This window comes from Xenopus tropicalis, chromosome 5, assembly GCF_000004195.4.
Source record: "Xenopus tropicalis strain Nigerian chromosome 5, UCB_Xtro_10.0, whole genome shotgun sequence".
NCBI lineage: Eukaryota > Metazoa > Chordata > Amphibia > Anura > Pipidae > Xenopus > Xenopus tropicalis.
The window spans coordinates 50,810,529-50,829,566 of NC_030681.2; the positions used below are offsets into that span (position 1 = coordinate 50,810,529).

The 19,038-nt window shown below is 36.0% G+C and overlaps 3 protein-coding genes across 10 annotated transcripts in view; 2 read left to right on the top strand and 1 right to left on the bottom strand.

The window, feature by feature from the left end:
• The window catches only part of phf10 (PHD finger protein 10), a 37,502-nt gene extending 33,298 nt beyond the window's left edge, over positions 1-4,204 (top strand). For 3 of the 4 annotated variants that reach the window (XM_012963078.3, XM_012963079.3, XM_012963080.3), the window contains 2 exons: positions 1,599-1,787; positions 3,439-4,204. In XM_012963078.3, coding sequence (XP_012818532.1) covers positions 1,599-1,787; positions 3,439-3,524 — 275 coding nt within the window. In that variant the 3' untranslated portion in view covers positions 3,525-4,204. The remainder of the gene's footprint in view (positions 1-1,598; positions 1,788-3,438) is intronic. The other variant, NM_001030472.1, reaches the window with a different exon arrangement.
• A 1,983-nt stretch (positions 4,205-6,187) lies between these two features.
• Positions 6,188-9,950, bottom strand: c6orf120 (chromosome 6 open reading frame 120). Of its 3 annotated transcripts, none has more exons than XM_012962884.3 (2): positions 9,840-9,950; positions 6,188-7,725 (listed from the first exon to the last, which is right to left on the bottom strand). In XM_012962884.3, the coding sequence occupies exon 2, from the start codon at positions 7,696-7,698 to the stop codon at positions 7,135-7,137; it is 564 nt and encodes a 187-aa protein (XP_012818338.1). In that variant the 5' UTR covers positions 7,699-7,725; positions 9,840-9,950; the 3' UTR covers positions 6,188-7,134. The 3 variants fall into 3 exon arrangements, with proteins under 3 accessions (XP_012818338.1, XP_012818339.1, NP_001004942.1); XM_012962885.3 differs by lacking the exon at positions 9,840-9,950 and adding an exon at positions 9,497-9,642; NM_001004942.1 differs by lacking the exon at positions 9,840-9,950 and adding an exon at positions 9,561-9,612 and having other exon boundaries at positions 6,273-7,725.
• Positions 9,951-9,962: 12 nt separating this feature from the next.
• Positions 9,963-19,038, top strand: part of wdr27 (WD repeat domain 27) — a 93,506-nt gene continuing 84,430 nt past the window's right edge. For all 3 annotated transcript variants that reach the window (XM_002931515.5, XM_018094192.1, XM_031902359.1), the window contains exons 1-6: positions 9,963-10,250; positions 11,966-12,147; positions 15,755-15,896; positions 17,135-17,259; positions 18,115-18,228; positions 18,367-18,418. In XM_002931515.5, the coding sequence (XP_002931561.2) occupies positions 11,974-12,147; positions 15,755-15,896; positions 17,135-17,259; positions 18,115-18,228; positions 18,367-18,418 (607 nt within the window). In that variant the 5' untranslated portion in view covers positions 9,963-10,250; positions 11,966-11,973. The remainder of the gene's footprint in view (positions 10,251-11,965; positions 12,148-15,754; positions 15,897-17,134; positions 17,260-18,114; positions 18,229-18,366; positions 18,419-19,038) is intronic.

A 19,038-nucleotide genomic window follows, 5' to 3' on the forward strand; every position in this document is an offset into this window, starting at 1 on the left:
TTCCTGACAAAAGTGCCATTAAAAACAGGTGTGTCATATCCCTAGGAACTGTGGTATCTTGCCATCTGCAGACACCTGTAGGAGTCACTCCTGGCCATTTCACTTGGTCAAAGTGGAGCTACACTAATCACAATATAACTCCTAAATCACTATTTGTCATTTCAGCTTTCTTATTTTAATTTAATTAAACACATGCGTGTATAGTAATTTGCACTGCAGAGACAATGTTGTGTGAAAGCTGCTGTCCTTTTAACAATGCACTCTGCAGTTGCTAAATTGCCAAAATAATGCATACCAAATTAATTTAGGATTTTGCAGAATGCCAGTTCTTTTTCCCCACATGTTTACTTGCCATGGCCTTAGGTTATGGTTTGCTGAAACAGAAGCCTCACTTTTATGTGACTTTACTTTTTCACCTTTTGGTATGAATATTAAATTGTAGTCACAGGTGATGAATATTGTACAGTTGTATGCAAATGAGGTTCCAAGTTATTATTTGTGTGGGTATTTTTGTGTGGTCAGATTCACTACCAGAATCCAAATACTGCAGAGGTAAGGACATTTTCTTGATTATATTCAGCAAATAGCTTTTTAGAACCAACAAAATACAAAACAAAGGTTGCAAAACCATTCAGATCTTAGCGATTTTCTCATTTTACTGAATAACTAATCCTACATTGAAATATTTTTATTTCAAAGCACTGAACTCAATTCGTTTTATTGGGCTTAATGGGACATTATTTAGTTAGAAAAAACATTAAGCAAAATTGAAGTATACAGTTACGTATTTAATCCTTACTCTCTAATATACTGTACAGCTCCCTATTACTAGTTCTGATATCTGAACCAGCAGTGTCCACTGGGAAATCCAAACATTTGCATATAGTTTTGTATCCCTTTGCCATGTATTACTTAAACTTCTTTGGAATTCATTTTAGTCTTTATTTTCAGGGCTCCCCTTCAGCACCTGAAGAATGAGGCTTTAATTACTGCATATTTTAGTTTTTTTTTTAATGAGGAAAATAAATTTTGCATTTTAGTGCTTTGAAAAATAAAATTTTTTTTTTTTTTACAGAGCTTTTACACCCGTATATTGGCATGCATAATTGTGCTTAGTACAGGATAACTCCTGTGGTGGCATAGTGTCGGTTGGTGGAAGGTATCTCTTTCTGTTGACTGTAAAATAAGTTGCATTCTGTTTTGCCAAGGTTTTGGCAGCCAGTAAAATAGGCAATGATAGTTTAGACAAGGCTAAAAGCTACAGGCTGAGCCAGTAATACATACATAGAAGCAAGGGAGGAAAAGTAAAGAAATGGACAAATGGAAAATTAATTTATTATGCAACCTTGTTTAAGAGGACACTAAATCTAAATTGGGAATGTTCCTTAAATTATGGTAAAGCAACATTTGAAAAAGTTTATGTAACATGTAAACTTAGTGCTACTTAATAGATTTTTTTCAGGACCAAAGCTTGGGTTAACATTTGCCATCTTGTATAACATTCTTTTTTTTAATATTGCCCCTATTTAAATTGAAAGTATAGACTATGATGAGATCCATGTTTTTCCACTTTTTTTTTTTTTTTTTTTTAAATTTAGGTCATCCCTCATGTCTGGATATGTCACCAGAGCTTGTTACTGTAATAAAAAAATATCCTTGGCAGTGTATGGAATGTAAAACATGCATTATCTGTGGGCAGCCCCACCATGAAGAAGAAATGATGTTTTGTGACACTTGCGATCGTGGATACCATACATTCTGTGTTGGGCTTGGTGCTCTTCCATCAGGTAGAGAAAATGATCCTTGTTAATGTTTATTCATCTTTATTATGTGCTCACATGTTTCAGACATTAAATGGACACTAAAAAGCAAGACACTATGATATAATCTGGGTAATTATTTTCCTACAATTTATAATATCCAGCCTTTAATGTTTAACTGTATGTCGGGATTTTTTTTCTATTGTAAGAGGATATTTATTTTTACTGAGCAATCAGTAGCACACACACAAATGAAACAAATACGTAATACAAAGCAATCTGGTAAGAATTAATACAAGATATAATATGGGTTCAATTGCCAAAGTGCAAAAAAAACCTGGAGCAAAGTATACTGTTTTTTTTTTGTTTTTTTTTTAGACAGCCTTCAAAAATTGTGGTGGTATCCGGTCTGTAGGCCTCAAGCAATAGAAGAGGCCTGTACTTAACTGCCTGCCGAAGGCAGACTTTAAAGGGGTTGTTCACCTTTATATTAAAGGAACAGTAACACCAAAAAATGAAAGTGTATAAAAGTAACTAAAATATATTGTGCTGCTGCCTTGCACTGGTAAAAGTTGTGAGTTTACTTCAGAAAGTCTACTATAATTTATATAAATAAGCTGCTGTGTAGCCATGGAGGCAGCCATTCAAAGGAGAAAAGGCACAGGCACATAGCAGATAACAGATAAAACACTATTGTATTCTACAGAACTTGTCTGTTATCTGCTATGTAACCTGTGCCTTTTCTCCTTTTTTCCAGCTTGAATGGCTGCCCCCATGGCTACACAGCAGCTTATTATATAAATTATAGTAGTGTTACTGTAGCAAACACACTAGTTTTACCAGTGCAGGGCAACAGTGCATTATATTTTTATTACTTTAAAGCTCTTTTATTTTTTGGTGTTACTGTTCCTTTAACTTTTAGTATGCTGTAGAGTGCTATTCTAAGGCAGTTTGCAATAGGCCTTCATATTTTATTTGTGGTTTGAATTATTTAGCTTTTTGTTTAGCAGCTATCTGGTTTCTATGGTCCAAATTACCCTAGCAACCAGGCAGCAGGAATATGAATAGGAGAGTGTTTAATTAAAAAGATAAGTAATAAGGAGTAACAGTAAAATTGAAGCCTTACAGAAAAATAGATTTTTGGCTTCGGAGGTCAGCGGCCCCCCATTTAAAAGCTGGAAAGAGTCAAAAGAGCAAAGACACTAATTCAAAAACTATAAAAATGAAGAACAATTGAAATATTTGCTAATAATTGGGCATTCTATAACATACTAAAAGTTAACTTAAAAGTAAACCACCCCTTTACGTGCAGGCTTCCCTGCTCATGTAGCTTCTGAAAAGCTCTGTCTCCATCCAAAAGTTGAATCCTAGTTCTGCAAGTTGTTCCCTGTTGAGTTCTTAAGCTGGGTAAGCCTCATTTTAACAGGGACATAAGAGGTTTCTTTATGGGTGGTTCAGTGGACCCCGACCCTGCATTGATAAGATTGTGCTTCTGTGATGCCATAAAAAGCTGCATTATCAGCAAGGAAGCATTTTTAGGTTAAACAAGCATTTTGCGCAAATTTCCTTAACACGTTGTGGTATATATATATATAGTATTGTTAATATTTACTGTGTTTCAATTTGTTAAATCCAATTTTAGTGTTTTGCTGTTAAACAACTTTCTATTTGTGTTTAGGTCGCTGGATTTGTGATTGTTGTCAGAATGTCCCATCTACTCCAAAAAAAGGAGCAAGAAAGGTGAAAAATAGTAAAGAAGGATAATGGGAGCTATAAGGTCTCTGATGGTGTCAGTTGCACAAGCCTTTTAAAAATGGTGCTACATGACCAGATACTCACGTGCTTTGGGAACCAACCCTATTGTGTACTACTTTTCCACATTTTTACAACAAATAATAAATGTTTGGAATTTTATTTATCTTTCTTGGGCATATTGAAATCTGATAATGCAACTTATGGCTGGAAAATTGTACATTTTTAAATATTGTTTAAAAAAAAAAATAGGTATAAAAATATATATTAAGTGTCAAAGTGTTTTTTTTTTTTTTCAAATAAATAGTTGAAGGTCTTGTGATCAAGATCCAAAATCAGGAACCACTAAATTGTAATGTTAGATTTTTTGGAAAAGTGCTTGATACGCTATTGCAGAACGGTCACTAAATACTTTCTCTGTTTTACTAGTCTAAGAAAATGGTAATGCAACATCTTATTATGAGGTTCCTACCATTTCATATTTATTTTGACACACATTTTATGACCAGGAGAAACCTCTGACCGAAGCCCATAAAATGCCATAACATGGTTTTGTGGGATTATTAATTTTTTACAGACTCTCTTTAAATGTGCAGATATGAAATGGGACCATATTTTTTTTTAGTTGATTGTGCTGCTTAAATATATTACATTTTAAAATATCCACTAAACATGAAATTTGCCACTTATAACCCATGTCTTTGAGTTTTTCATTCTTTGTGTGTATTACAAGATATATGTAAGAAATCTCAGACTCTCAGGTTTAATAGATTCGCCACATTAGTGCCACCTAGAACAATATATGTATTCTGCAGAAAGCATTGCCATACCGGAGTAAAGAGCCCTAGAAGCTTCCTTTGTTTGGTTCAGACAGCAGCTGCCATTTTTAATAGCTTCCTGTTTGCAGTCTAGTTGATATAGCTCAGATCACACATTCCTAAGGGAGGGGGGAGAGAGAGGAGAGAACTGGTCAGACTCTTGCCACAGAAATTAAGGATTTTTCTAAAAGAGGAAGTTGGACACTGGAACAATATGTTTACAAAAAAGGAGACAAGAAATCCTGTGTTTCTTTTGATAGAGGACTCAGTGCAGCATTTCTGTGAGTGCTTATGGCTGTATTAACATAGAGCTTTCTGATAAAGCTTACTTAGTTTTTACCTTTCCTTCTCCTTTAATAAGATCCAGTTTAATTTGAGCTTTGTTTGGTGGTGTGCTTCATGAACCATCTTCAGGATTTACTAGTTAATTAGTGCATTACTTTTAATTTTTACATTTTTGAGGGGCAGTCTTCCAGGTCCCACAAGATGGCTTTATTCTAATAGTGGTCCTGGAGTAAGCACAGGTATGCAATCCCTTATCCAGAAAGCTACAAATTATGGGAAACCCATCTTCTATAGAGTCCATTTTAAGTAAACAATTTTTTAAAAATGATTTCCTTTCTCTCTAATAATAAAACAGTAACAGTGGTACTTGAAGGTAACTAAGCTACATGAATCCATACTTGTGGCATTCTATAAACCATTGTTTTAGAACTCTGTTTATTCAAGAAAGTGAAAAATAAAATGTAGATATGAAACGAACTACAGCCTAATTTGGTGTGCGCTCCCCCTGCAGTTAAAAATGATGGGCCCCAGTGTGTGGGAAATTGTTGAAAAGCTGATGTTAGATAGCATTACTGTAGAATATATACAATGATAGGCTCATTTACTTCCACAAGTGCAGTGAGTGCTATTTCAAGTGCAAATCAAATTCAATGCACCTACCCAATTGTTACCAATTTGCCAAAACGGATGGAACTGCACTTATGTTCACTTCATTGCAAATCACACACTGAATATTTTCAAAGTCTGGCTGGCGTCATTTCTGGTATTCTGTGTGTTATTATTATACTGCAACTCAACTGTGCTGATTGATACTGGGATGTTGCATTTCACCTGGGGTCAGCGCTTACATGCACCTGTGTGAGGACGAGCACATTAGGAAGTATAGGATACATTTGTTTATGTGCGTCCCGTGGTGGAATAGTCTTATGAGTACGAGCCCTTAAAGGAGAAGGAAAGGCTAAGTCACTTGGGGGTGCCAAAATGTTAGCACCCCCAAGTGACTTAGATCGCTTACCTTGTACCCTGGGCTGGTGCCCCTGTTAGGAGAAAAAAGCACCAGCCCAGGGTACCTGTAGGAAGCGCTTCCTCCTTCCTTTTGCCGGCGCATGCGCAGTAGAGTTAAAAGCTGACATTCTTGTTTAAGTTCGGCTTTTCACTCTACTGCGCAAGCGAATAGGAAGCGCTCGCTGCTACCCCGGGCTGGTGCTGTTCTCTCTGTACAGGGGCACCAGCTCGGGGTAAAAGGTAAGCGATTTAAGTCACTTGGGGGTGCCTAACATTTTGGCACCCCCAAGTGACTTAGCCTTTCCTTCTCCTTTAATTAAAGCGGTTTTACACATAACTATGGGAAAAAGAGCCCACTGCATTTGCCAACAGAAACTAGCCCTATAACCCTAAAGAGTGGAATAAAGCATACATTTATTATGGGTAGAATCCATAATCTTTCATTTAGCGGCTTGGACTTTTTTCCTGAAACCAACTCCCCCCATTTACTGTGTGGTGTGTATAATGGGAGCAACAATTACTATCACAATGCCACTTGTCTTGGCTAATAAACATACACAAAGACCATTAAGAAAAAGCTCAAAGCCAACTGAGATTTACTTAGGAAACCACAACAGAATTATTTCCCCCCACATCATTTCAATACTTTATGTAGAAACCACAGCAAATACGGTTTATTCCCAATATGAAGTTAGTACAAAACTGGTTTCAAACCAACAACTTCCAGTTGGTTTTCTTCATTATGCAAAATACATAACTGAATTAAAAATAAATCTTTTAAACAGAATATTAAAGGTTACAGATCTGTTACAAAAATAGAACTCTCATAATCTGTGATTCTTTTGTAAGCAAATGAAAAAGGATTCCTTAGTTACATGCCCTATCTTTTTGGGCATAATTTTATTTTTCAGAAATACTGCAGTCACATCCCACTGTGATTAGAAGTATAAGCAAATTATAGAATAACCCAATTATTCTAATTGTACATTTCAAGACTGTTAACTTTCATGTGGCATTGGTAGCAGTCTAAAATACAATGTTAAGTGCCATATTAGACACACCTCTAAAATGAGCTGTAGTTGCTGATGCTGAAGATGGTAAGGACTGGCAAGAAACATTGCCATATCTGTATGGGTTGTAAAATAAATACTAAGTAAGGTAAAACACTAGGATTCATATAGTATAAGATTGGAGAAGCCCTGTATAGTGTTTGCATAAAGGTAAACTCAGCTGTTTACCACTGGAGGGGCATAACAAGGGACAAACACAACCAGACAAATAAAGGTCTGGTGAAGGTCCCCAGTCAGTTTAGGCAATGGTGGGGGCCATTAAAAAGATTTCACTGCCAGGTGCAGTTAAGTGGCAATATCACTTTATAGCTGAATTTGTAATAATAGGATTATCCATTTTGTGTATAAATCCTTAACCTTTTATGTTTATTGATAGAAAATTCCAGTTATTTTGCTGAATAAATTTTCCAAATGTACCGAATTCCAGCTCAAGTTTAATAAAGCTTAGAAAAGAAGCTCAAGAACTATTTTTAAAACCCCTATTAATATAGTCCGTAGAACTGATTCTTCCTCCTGAGATGAATCCAGAGATGTTTGTTGCTGTTGTTGTCTTTGCTTTGCCTCCAGCACCTCTGGGTCATAAGATGCATCGGCAAAAGGGTCCTCTCGCACCGTTCGGTCATAGTAGACCTTTAACTCAAATTCACTTTCCATGTGAGATGGATGGCCATAAATTCCTATGCCCACAGGCCGGGACAAGTGATGTGCAATGGTGATCTTATCCAAACCACAGGTTGTTGATTGTAGCTCATAATCATCAAATGTTGGGTTAAGGGTTAAAGAAGAAACATATATATCAGCATCACCTTTTAGGCTCTGCACCTGCAGTATTATAGTCCCTTCATGGTTTAATCTCAGATAACTGTAATTCCCAGCACCTATTTGCCCTTGAAGAACATGGAGGAGCAACCATTCTTCAGGAATCTCTTCATCTGTTAAACAGTTAGCCAAATAAAATGCCTGCAGCACCAAAACCATAAAGAAGTTTCTTTTCCAGTATTCCACCATTGCGTTATTGGGTGTAACTTCAACATCCTATGCAAAAGAAAGGCAGTAAAACACGGATAAATTGCAGGCAACGGTATGTCAGGTAAAAAAAAAATCCAAATTGCAACTGCCAAGGCAAAATCAGCCCTGAAAGGGATACAGTTTTCCCATAAAATATATTTTGTGTTTGTTTTCTGACATGACAACCAAAGCACATATTAGTTTTAACAAACACAGTAGACCCAGACTGGCAATCTGTGGATTCTGGCAAATATCAGGGGGGCTGCTGTAAGATGCCAGACACTCACTATTTATTGGGTTTGTGGGCCTCTGTGCTTGAAATGCCAAGGCATATTTTAATGGCCAGGGGGGCTGGGATTCAGTCGCAGTCTGGATAAGAGAGAGAAAGAGAATTCTGAAACAGATTTTGACAGCACTTACTCTATTCAGGATGTTGCTGCCATAAAACATACCTTAACCCACTTTAAAGGGGGTTGTTTCACCTTTGAGTTAATTTTTAGTATGGTGTAGACAATTTGCAATTGGTCTTCATTTTTTAAGTCCTTTTTTAGTTATTTTACTTTTTGTTCAGCAGCTCTTTAGTTTGATATTTTAACAGTTATCTGTTTGCTATGATCCAAATTACCTTAGCAACCAGAGACTGGTTTGAATGAGAGATTGGTATATGAATAGGAGAGGACCTGGACAGAAAAACAAGTTACAAAAAGTAACAACAATAAAACTGTAACCTGACATAGCAATAGTTTTTGGCAGATGGGGTCAGTGACCCCCATTTGAAAGCTGCAAAGAGTCAGCAGAAGGCAGCAAATAATTAAAAATCCATAAATAATAAAGACCAATGGAAAAGTTGCTTAGATCTGGCCATTCTATAACATACTAAATGTTAAAGGAACAGTAACACCAAAAAATGAAAGTGTATAAAAGTAATTACAATATAATGTACTGCTGCCCTGCATTGCTACAACTGGTGTGTTTGCCTCAGAAAGACTACTATAGTTTATATAAGTAAGCTGCTGTGTAGCCATGGGGGCAGCCATTCAAAGGAGAAAAGGCACAGGTTACTTAGCAGATAACAGACAAACCCCCATTATATGGGGCTTATCTACTAGTTATCTGCTATGTAACCTGTGCCTTTTTTCCAGCTTGAATGGCTGCCCCCATGGCTACACAGCAGCTTATTTATATAGTAGCTTTTCTGTAGCAAAAACACCAGTTTTTTGCAGAGCAACAGCACATAATATTTTAATTACTTTAAAACCCATTAATTTTTTGATGTTACTGTTCCTTTAACGTAAAAGGTGAACCACCCCTTAAATGAAATTAAAAAAACTAACATTTTCCTACATTAAGGCTGTCTAAAGAGATTTGAAGGCCCCCAGCCTTGTACTCCTATGGAAAATAACCATTGAATGTGGACAGCACTGTCCACATTTTGGGCAATTGCTCATGTGTAAGTAAATAGCTATGGTGAACCGTGAGTTATTGACAAGTTAGTGCAACTCAGTCGCCCAGAGAAAATCGCGTCCAAGTCTAATGAGCTGCCCTTCAGCGGTTATTAAACAATACCCACTAAAAGATGGAAGGGAAATAAACTTTGTACACGGCCTTTTACACAGCAAACTATTAGGAGTCTGCAGCAGGGCCGACATGGTGGGGTGGGCGGCGGGTTTGGTGTCTTTACAGGAACCCGGCTGTCCTGCACTTACTACAAGTACCGGCCACCCTGCTGTCAGCGAGCTACAGACATCTGGAGGGATTTTGGTTGCTAGGGTGCCTGCGTGTTCTTTCCCCTACCCACCTTTCATACTGCCCAACAGTACCGATTGCCCAAACACAGCCCGCAATACAGGATCGCTACTTACACCTCCTGCGAAACTGTTTACTGCAGGCTCCTAGCCCCCTGTCTTACAGAATATCCCAACGCCACAAGTCCCATCACACGAGAATATACGTAAGCGCAGTGACGCATCACGTAGCCGCCTTGTGGGTGTGGACACAAATGGAAGCTCCTAAATAAATCGTGGTACCTCCCCTCAGTCTTTAACACAGAACTTTAAAGTTTGCGTAAGGTTGAGAAAACAGGCAGGTTGGGTATTTCAGATATAAAGCAAAATGCCGCAGGCAAACAGACGTAGACTCACCAGAAAGCGGTCAGAGAGCACAGAAAGTATAAAGTACACCTGCCTGAGAAGTCAGCAGCGATTAGGAGGCGGAGCCTTGTGAGAATAAGGAAGTGTGCAATAGGCAAGTCCATGTAGGGGAGGAGGGATTGGTAGGAAGTACACATGGCGGAGGATGGGCTAAAACTATAACATAAAATAAGAGTGGTGATAGAAAAAGGCAAACGCAGGGTAATAAAAGTTATCTACACTTGTCGGATGCGGTGTTTGTTTATTAACAATGCGTTGTCTGTAAAAAATAAGCAACGCATTGCGCATTTTGTTAATTGAGACATCTCACTTGCCGTACTTTGGCTGAGGCGTAGTGTGTTGCCTAGTTACACAGCTGTGCAGCGTGTTAGAGAATAAGGTTTCCTACGGTATGCAACACAGGTACGTGAATTCATATACATTCTGATAGCGAGTTTGTGATTATAGAATTGATTATAGGATTGTTTATCTTTGAAAAATGTGCATGACACCAGTTGACTCTGCAAAATTAGTTGTGCAGTTTTACTGAGTATAAGGGAAATATAACATCAAAGAATGAAAGTGACAAAGTATTTAAAATAAAGTGTACTGTTGCCCTGCACAGTTTACATTACAATTTACAGATATACGCTTTAAAATACAATGGGTTGAAAGAAAAGTAACAATAAAACTAAATATATTTAAATGAATGTATAATGTGTTATTATTTTTTTTTTTTGCGCAAGCTCTTCGATTCCTCCAGTGCAAAAAAAAAGTGCATGGCACCTTTTTTGCAGCAGAATTTACGTTCTTTAAAACAGAAATTTGTCTCTGCTAGTGTGGGGAGCACAAATAGTCTGTAGCACTAACTATGTGGCCCCCCAGACCAGCTCCAATGCTGAAGAGGTAAGCGCAGAGCCTGTTAGGGGAGTTGGCATTGAGGCTGCTGCCTCAGCCCTAGAAACACTGCTGGTTCTAGCCATTTAAATACTAGTCAAGGTCACAAATTACAAATTTGCAAGTAAGGTACAAACAGAAAAAATTGTAATTCTACATTGTTCAACTCCTGGCCTGTCAGCTTCTGCACCCCATCTGCCTCAATGCCTGTAGCCTGCTAACCCAAGTCTTTTAAACCCAGTCCTTATTCACCCTATCAGCCCACTTATGTCATCGGCCCCATCACCTTACAGTTTTTCGCTGTCCAGGCCAGAATTTGTATAAAAGGAAGGAAGTAATTGTAGGTTCTTCCCAATCCTACCCTTATCCGAACAAGACTAGGGGGCACATTTACTAACCCACGAATCCGAATCCGAAAAATTCCGATTGGAAAACAAACATTTTGCGACTTTTTCATATTTTTTGCGATTTTTTCGGCGCCTTTATGACTTTTCGGAAATTGTCGTGACTTTTTCGTATTGAGCGCTCGTAAGCGGCGGGCGAAACTTTCAGACTTAGCATGATTTTGGAAGCCTCCCATAGGACTCAATGGCACCCTGCAGCTCCAACCTGGCCCAAGAAAAGTCACCATACTGAAGCTTGAATGAATCCGAATCTTTCATACTCGGCACGAAAGCTGCGAAAAAGTCGTGACTTTTCACGCAAGTAGTAACGCTACGAAAAAATTGCCAGATTTTGCGCAACATTCGGAATGGCTACGAAAAAGTCGCGACAATTTTCCGAAAAATCGCCAAATACCGATCATTATGAAAAAAACGTGAGTTCGTGAGTAAGTAAATGTGCCCCTAAGTGAAAGGCATCACTTTAGAATGATGATGGCAGCTGGCATTAGGCAATCTAAATGTTTGAACGGGAGGCATAAGCAGCTTGACTTATGAATGGAAGCACATTATTTACAGCTAATAACTGTTGTTTAATAGTAGGCTGTGGCCAGTTGCATATTGCTGTGCATAAGTATAAAATCTTGCATTTCAGTTTGTGATTGACTGCAACTGTGGGCCAGTGTGCCTTGAGCCACCTACAGCTTTCTTGACTGCACCCTAATGCTTCGATAGGGAAAACATTAATTAAATGAGATTATTTTTTAAATTGAAACTAAAACCATTCAATTGTACTTTAACTGACTTTTACAAATGTAAGCAAAATACGCAAATGTTATATAATCCTATACTTCTCTACAGGTTTAAAGATGACAGAAGCTCTGCATAATATCCCTTGTCCAGTTGTAATAGGAGAGAGGAGATCCACTGTATCTAGTTCTCCTGTATCACATGTACAGATCTCCTGTACCTCTCAATACTGTGCCTTTCCTCTTAATGGAAATAATCTTTGTATATGGAATATATCTAATCCTACCGAACAGGTAAAATATTTTTTTCCCATATGAACTGGTTAACTGCATCAATTCATTTTAGTTTTCTGTCTTACATTCTCAAAAACAATCATTGCTTAAGATATAATATCCCCTAAAATATTCACATTATATAACATTTTCTTAAAGTTTAAGCATATGACTCCTTTTTGTATTTTTGTCTCTGTGGATCGCAGCTGCCATACTGTTTGATAGATACCAGTAAAACTTCATGCATAGTTTTCACTGAAATTAAAGCAGATGTCACACTAAAGATATACTTGCTAGGCAAATTGGCGTAACCGATAAATATCTATAATGGGAAACAAAGTTCTTATAAGTGTGTCAGTAACAATATCCAAAACTTTGGCAATTTATGGATAGCAAAATCAAAGTACCATGCAGACGGATATATATGTAATTTGTTATATCGAGAGAAAGCCATGAAAACCTTCACCTTGTTCCATGTTGATGTCCCTGTGCTTTTCGTGGTGGGAAATGCATAGGTTTTCTGGAAACTTACGCCAGTGCCATGATACACTTTACAAACTCAAAATACTGTAACTGCAGTGTCAGGGACTTCTCTTAATTCCATCTTTACTGGCTGAAAATTAAGGCTTTGTGGACTTAGCATTGCCATCCACCACTTTCAAATTCATTTAGGCCAACTGCAAACAATTTTGTAATCCATGGAGTATATAAAGCAGCATCTACGTGAATATTATTATTTCCTGACTTCCCAAAAAAGTATCAGTGGCAAAAAGAACACTTAGGGGCCTATTTATCAAATTATGATCTGTTCCTAAACAGGAGGTATTTTTTCCAAGTTTTCATCGATTTTTTGCGCAAATTTGCGTGACTTTTTCGTACTGTGCAGCAAAAATGACATGACATTGTTAAAAAAAAATATTGTCGCGCCGAGTACGAAAGTTTCAGATTCATTCAAGCTTCAGTATCATGACTATCCTTTGGCCAGCTTAGAGCTACAGAGTGCCATTGAGTCCTATGGGAGGCTTCCAAAATCATGCACAGAAGGATCAAAGTCGGAAAGGTCTTCCCGCCATTTACGATCATTCGTATACTAAAATTTCATGACTTTCGGATCGCCAATATGATATTATCATGACGAATACTATTTTTTCGTAAGCATTTTCGTGATATTTGCGATCATCAGAAACTATCGTATCTAATATGAATTTTACCCATTTCGGAATTCAAACTAGTACTTTGATGAATCAGCCCCCAAATATGCTTTAAAAGTTAAGAGGCAGGAGCAAGAATCAGTCAACAACCAACGCAAGATCAAGCTAGACTGCAAACAAGTAGATACAACCCACATTTTTGATGCTAAACTCTGAAAAGATGGTCATTAAAAAGGATGACATTGTTGCATAAGAGCACAAAACTTGTAATAATGGTTATCTCTTATGGAACAAGGATTTTTACCTACTATATACTTTAAATCATTCTTTCTTAAATTCTGTGTTGCCTGTTGAACTAACCTGTCAATCAGAATGTAGCAGACAATTACTTAATCCCCTTCTTCTTTTCCACATGAATTCCACATGAATACTTTTTTTTAATTTTAACCTTGAATTTTCTATTTTTATGATTTCTTATGGCCTTATTAGTATTATAGTATTGACAATCTCTCTTAACAACATTGTTTTAGTTATACAGATTTATTTTCACTGCCTCCTTCTAGAAATCATATTCCACTGCCTTGTTTTTCAGTATGCTAGAGACGTGTGATCTGTGGATTTGGAACATTTTAAAAACTATGTAACGAATCAGCTTTAACAGACTTTGGCCAAAAAGCAACTATTTATAATAATAGCAACCTTTGTGACTGCTTTGTACAATTCTCACGACTTCTTATACATTTCTGACACTCAGCTGTGGCTTATACATGTTTTCCCCACTCCTGCTCTAATCAGAGTTCTTCAGTGGATGAAATCCAACATCTACAGCCATTCCCCTTTCCTTATGTTAAGGGACAGCTTCAAAGCAGATACTCTATGAAAAAACTTTAACATTCAGCAATATGAATTGGAAACTTAATCAGTCATGACATAGCCTTATATGCTCAGGGATAAAAATTTCCTCTGGCCCAGTAATCTATGACCTTTAAAAATAAAAACCAGATTTACTCCCAGTGTTTTCATTCCAGATGAGTGAAGTGATAGTTTTGTAGTCCGTATTCTAAGATAAGTTTTGAATATAATTTAGGATCATAGTTTAATGTTAAGAAGGAATTTAGTATACTTGGGACTTGCATGATTTTTACTTACTTATTTGATGGGGACATATTGGGGCCCATTTATCAATGTACGATTGGTTACGATAAGAAAAAAATTTGCATTTTTTTTCTAACTTTTACAACTATGCGTATTTTCTGCATTTTTTCGTTAATTTCCCCAACTTTTTTGTACTTTGCAACAATTTGTGCGACAAAATCGTATTTGTCGCAATGAGTACGAAAGTTTTGTATTTGGTATCGTGACTTTCTTTTGGCCAGGTTGGAGCTGCAGAGTGTCGTTGAGTCCTATAGAAAGCTTCCCAAATCATGCATTAAAGTCAAAAAGGGTTTTGCGCTGTTTACGATTGTTGGGATACAAACATTTTGTGACTTTCGAATTGCCAATACTTTTACGATCGTTTCAATATGAAAATTTCATACTTACGATCCGAAAGTTCCGAAATTTTATGTTGAAACGAAAATAATTTTCGTGACATTTACGATCATCAGAAATTTCGGGATTCAGATTCATACATTGATGAATGGGCCCCTAAGTTTCTCATAAATCCACCAGAAAGTAAATTTGCCAAATGCTATGTACTATTTTACATTTTCTTCAGTTTATATATTTTTGCTTTAATTACAAAATAATTTGTAGTCCATGGATAACATTTTAATTTAATTTGCACATAGTTGTGTTTAATGCACTGTTTTTACATTTAAAAATGATTTTGATTTTCTCTACAGTAAACTGAATCTGTTTTACACTATAGGTCTAGTTTGTTTCTGGTTTGTATAGCCTTTGCATAACCCACCTCCCTATATGTCTCTCCCTGCTTGCAATCCAAATGTATACTTATGTGTTTTTGTTTCTCACTTTTTCACATAGAGCAAAAATAGCTTTGCTTTTACCTGTAAAATCCCAAAACCCGACCATTCCAGATTATAGATCCCATATATGGATTATGATTGTAATAGCTAATTTGTGGTATTTATTAATAGTTTCACCAACTTTTTAAGATTTCAATAATTTAAACTAATAATACATAAGGGACACAAACTACAGGTATGGGATCTTTCCGTAATTTGGATCTCCATAACTTAAGTCTGCTAAAAATCATTTAAATATTGAATAAACCCAATAGGATTGTTTTGCCCCCAATAAGGATTTATGATATCTTAGTTGGGATCAAGTACAAGGTTCTGTTATATTATTACAGAGAAAAAGGAAATCATTTTAAAAATCAGAGTTATTTGTTTATAATGGAGTCTATGTGAGATGGCCTTTCTGTAATTCGGAACTTTCTGGATAAAGGGTTTCCAGTTAAGGGATCCCATACCTGGGCCTATATTGAGACATATGTTGTGATTTTTTAACAGCCAATCATTTTGAAAGGTCATCATCAACCAATAACTGCAGTAACATTAAGTTATGTAATGAATCCTTGGCTTGTCTGCTCAGCTTCACCAGATTATGTTATATTATGGAACATTAAGGAATGTAAATCTTCATTGCTTAAAGGTAAGTTTTGTATTGGAGGTTCTTCATTGATTAATTAAGAACTGTAAACTTTGCCAAATGTCTCATAGTACTGTAACATGCTGACATATATATGTCCATCAACCACAAGTAGTATTACAGTAATAGGAAAATAAATATTGGGAACAATAATCAATGCGGCTCCACTCCTCTAGACTTAAAGTATAGATTATATCTCAGAGTCAAGAAGTGAGAAAAATACTGAAAAAATAAACAAGTTACAAATCATAGCAAACTATCAGTGTCATCTGATTTAACAAAAAACATATCGTGTGAAATGTTTTGACACATTTATAAATTTATATTTTGGAAACCCTTTTTCCTTCTATATTGGTTTGTTTGTACATCAACAATTTTTAACCTTTAAATACAGTGCTATATTGGCACTTAAAAAAGGTAAGTGAAAATTGTCTTTATACACACAAGGCCCATTAAGTGATTTTTAAAAATGTATTTACTTTTGTATACACTTTTTTTTTTTTTATACATACTTTTTTAGAGGGGCTGAAATTAAAGAAAAACTTTATAACTCTAAATCTTAAGGCTCAAAGTAAATTGTTTTGGTTGCTTTGTTATATTCCGTTGAACAACTAAAGTTCAATTCAATAAATGAAAATTTGCTTATGATAGGTCCATCTATAACATTCTATGTTTTTTAAAGGTAAACTTGTGCTATTACTTATTGGATCATTTATTCTGCGTCAACATATTGCACAACACTATATATAACAGTACATTGTAATTGAAAGACAAACCAATACAGTAGGTTTAAAGGAGAAGGAAAGTTTAAGTTAATCTCAAGCTGCAGGCATACCTTCAGTTCTCCCATTCAGATTATCAGAAGCCTCATAAAAACACAAAAAACAAAAAACACGCTGAGCTCTGTAAATAATAATAATAATAATAATAATAATAATAATGCCTCGCTCCTGCACCAAGACCAAGACCAGTACACATGGGCAGTGTGTAAGACTATGAGGAAGCTTCCTGCTTATTGGCTCAGATCCACATTCCAAAGGGGGAGGAGTGAGTTCTTAGCATTCTTGAGGGAGGGGGGAGCAGCAGAGAGGAGAGAGCTGTGTGTCTCTAGTACAGGAAAACAAAGAAATAACAAATCCTGTTTCTTTTGAAAGAAAACTCAATGCAGCGTTTCTGTGATAGCTACAGTTTTTCTTTCCATTTTCTTACCACTTTCTGAAGTATTTGTTTTTTTTATGTAGGGTGTGTTCCTCAAGGACATGTAATAGCAACACTTCCAGGAAGAGTTGTTGATTTAGAATTCCATCCCGATTTGAAGAAAGTAGCAGCATGTGCAGGGAACAAAATACTCATTCTTAGTGCAGAGGTTGGTGCATTTTTATATAGTCTTTCTACTAAATAACTTTAAGCAGAATACTGTCATATAAATCAAGATCTCGGTAGAAACCACTTTACCAACGTTTGCTATTTACCTAGATATGGCATTTTTTTCATTGGCTTTAGATGCAATTCAAGAACATATTTACAAGGCGTTTAAACTAAAATAAACTACTTTAAAGAATTCAAGGATCCTCTCTTTATTATTAAAAGGAAAGCAGAACGTTAATCACTTCATAAGACAAACAGTTATATATGGCTAATGGCTAACTACTTAACAAGTCCAGTTGCTTAATTTATTTATACTAGCTAGTTAAATATGGCCTATAAATATTGACATATTGGGATATTATGTAGTTAAAGCCCCAGTAATTGTATTTTAAGAAGTCATATTTAACATTACCAAGGTGTAATGGCTGTGTTTTAATGACATTTAGGGGCTCAGTTTCATGCTGCAAAAATACGCTGTCAAAAGTGGTATAAACTTGGCTTATTTATTTTAGTATTTTTTTATGTATTTTTATTAATGTCACCATTGTTTTACACCATTAGCATTTTACTACATATCTTCGGACCATGAGTAAGGATGTGTGATGTATTTGATCTTTGTTTTTTTTTTACACCGCATGATACATTGTAAATAAGTAAATGTTTTAGGAGTATCAGGTTAACATTGCTTTCACCACATCAAATGACTTGCCTTGCCTGTGTTGCCATTTTAATAAGAATATGCCACTAAAGAGTTTTTTTTACATAGAGTTTAATAATTAAATGAAAGGCACAAAGAAAATGAATATATACTAATCTAAGCTTTAATCTGTCTTTCCTTTTCTTGTACAAATAGTGTGAGGATGTTCTAGCAGAACTAGCAGGACACTTAGGCCCAGTAAATGCTGCTAAGTTTTGTGACTGGCAAGACAATCTTCTAGTGTCCATTTCTGAGGACAGAACATTTAAGGTAAAAGTACATAACTTGCTTTTTAAATTGTTACAACAATATGCGTACTGCATTACTGTATTCTTGTATAAAGGTTAGTGATGACTTTTTAGATCAGTCAACGGTTGTGTATAACTATTTGAAATTTTGTTATTGTAGGTGTGGGATTATCATGCTGAATCACTGGTTTTTCAGTCTGCAGTGTTATCAGGTGCTCTGGATATTATTTTCCTTGCATGATTCTGTTTAAATATTGTTTTTACATATTAACATATAGCATTCATAATCATAATACAATAGAAAGTAGGAGCTGAGACCCACAAGCAAGTGGTAATTCACACTTTGTGATATAAATATTGTTATTGTTTTTAATACATTAGCAATTGGTACTGCTGTATCCCTTATTTTTTGGGGGGAGGGGGGTACATTTTCTTGTGTAGAAAGCATAACTCTAAAGAAAAAGCAGTTTTTTCTGGTTAGGAAATGGAAATTCAGCTCTTAGCACAATGTCAGACAAAGCATCTGAAAATACCTTTAGATTGAGATGAATGGGGATCGACAGATGTAAAACACTTTACACACAGAGGTCCGGCTTAATGGGTAAATGCTAAAAAAGGCCTTTTTTAAACAGACAGAAATATTATAATCAATCAGACATACACTGCTTTCAGTAACATTGCCATTTGCAAATAACTTCAAAACTGCTGAAAATTGTTGCTTAAAATTACATTTTGTTTTACTATGCAAAAGACAATATTTGGGTGTCCTTTAACAAGCAGTTTACTGCTTCATTACAAAGTTAGTTTGGGTCTCATGTATGGTAATTGGTTC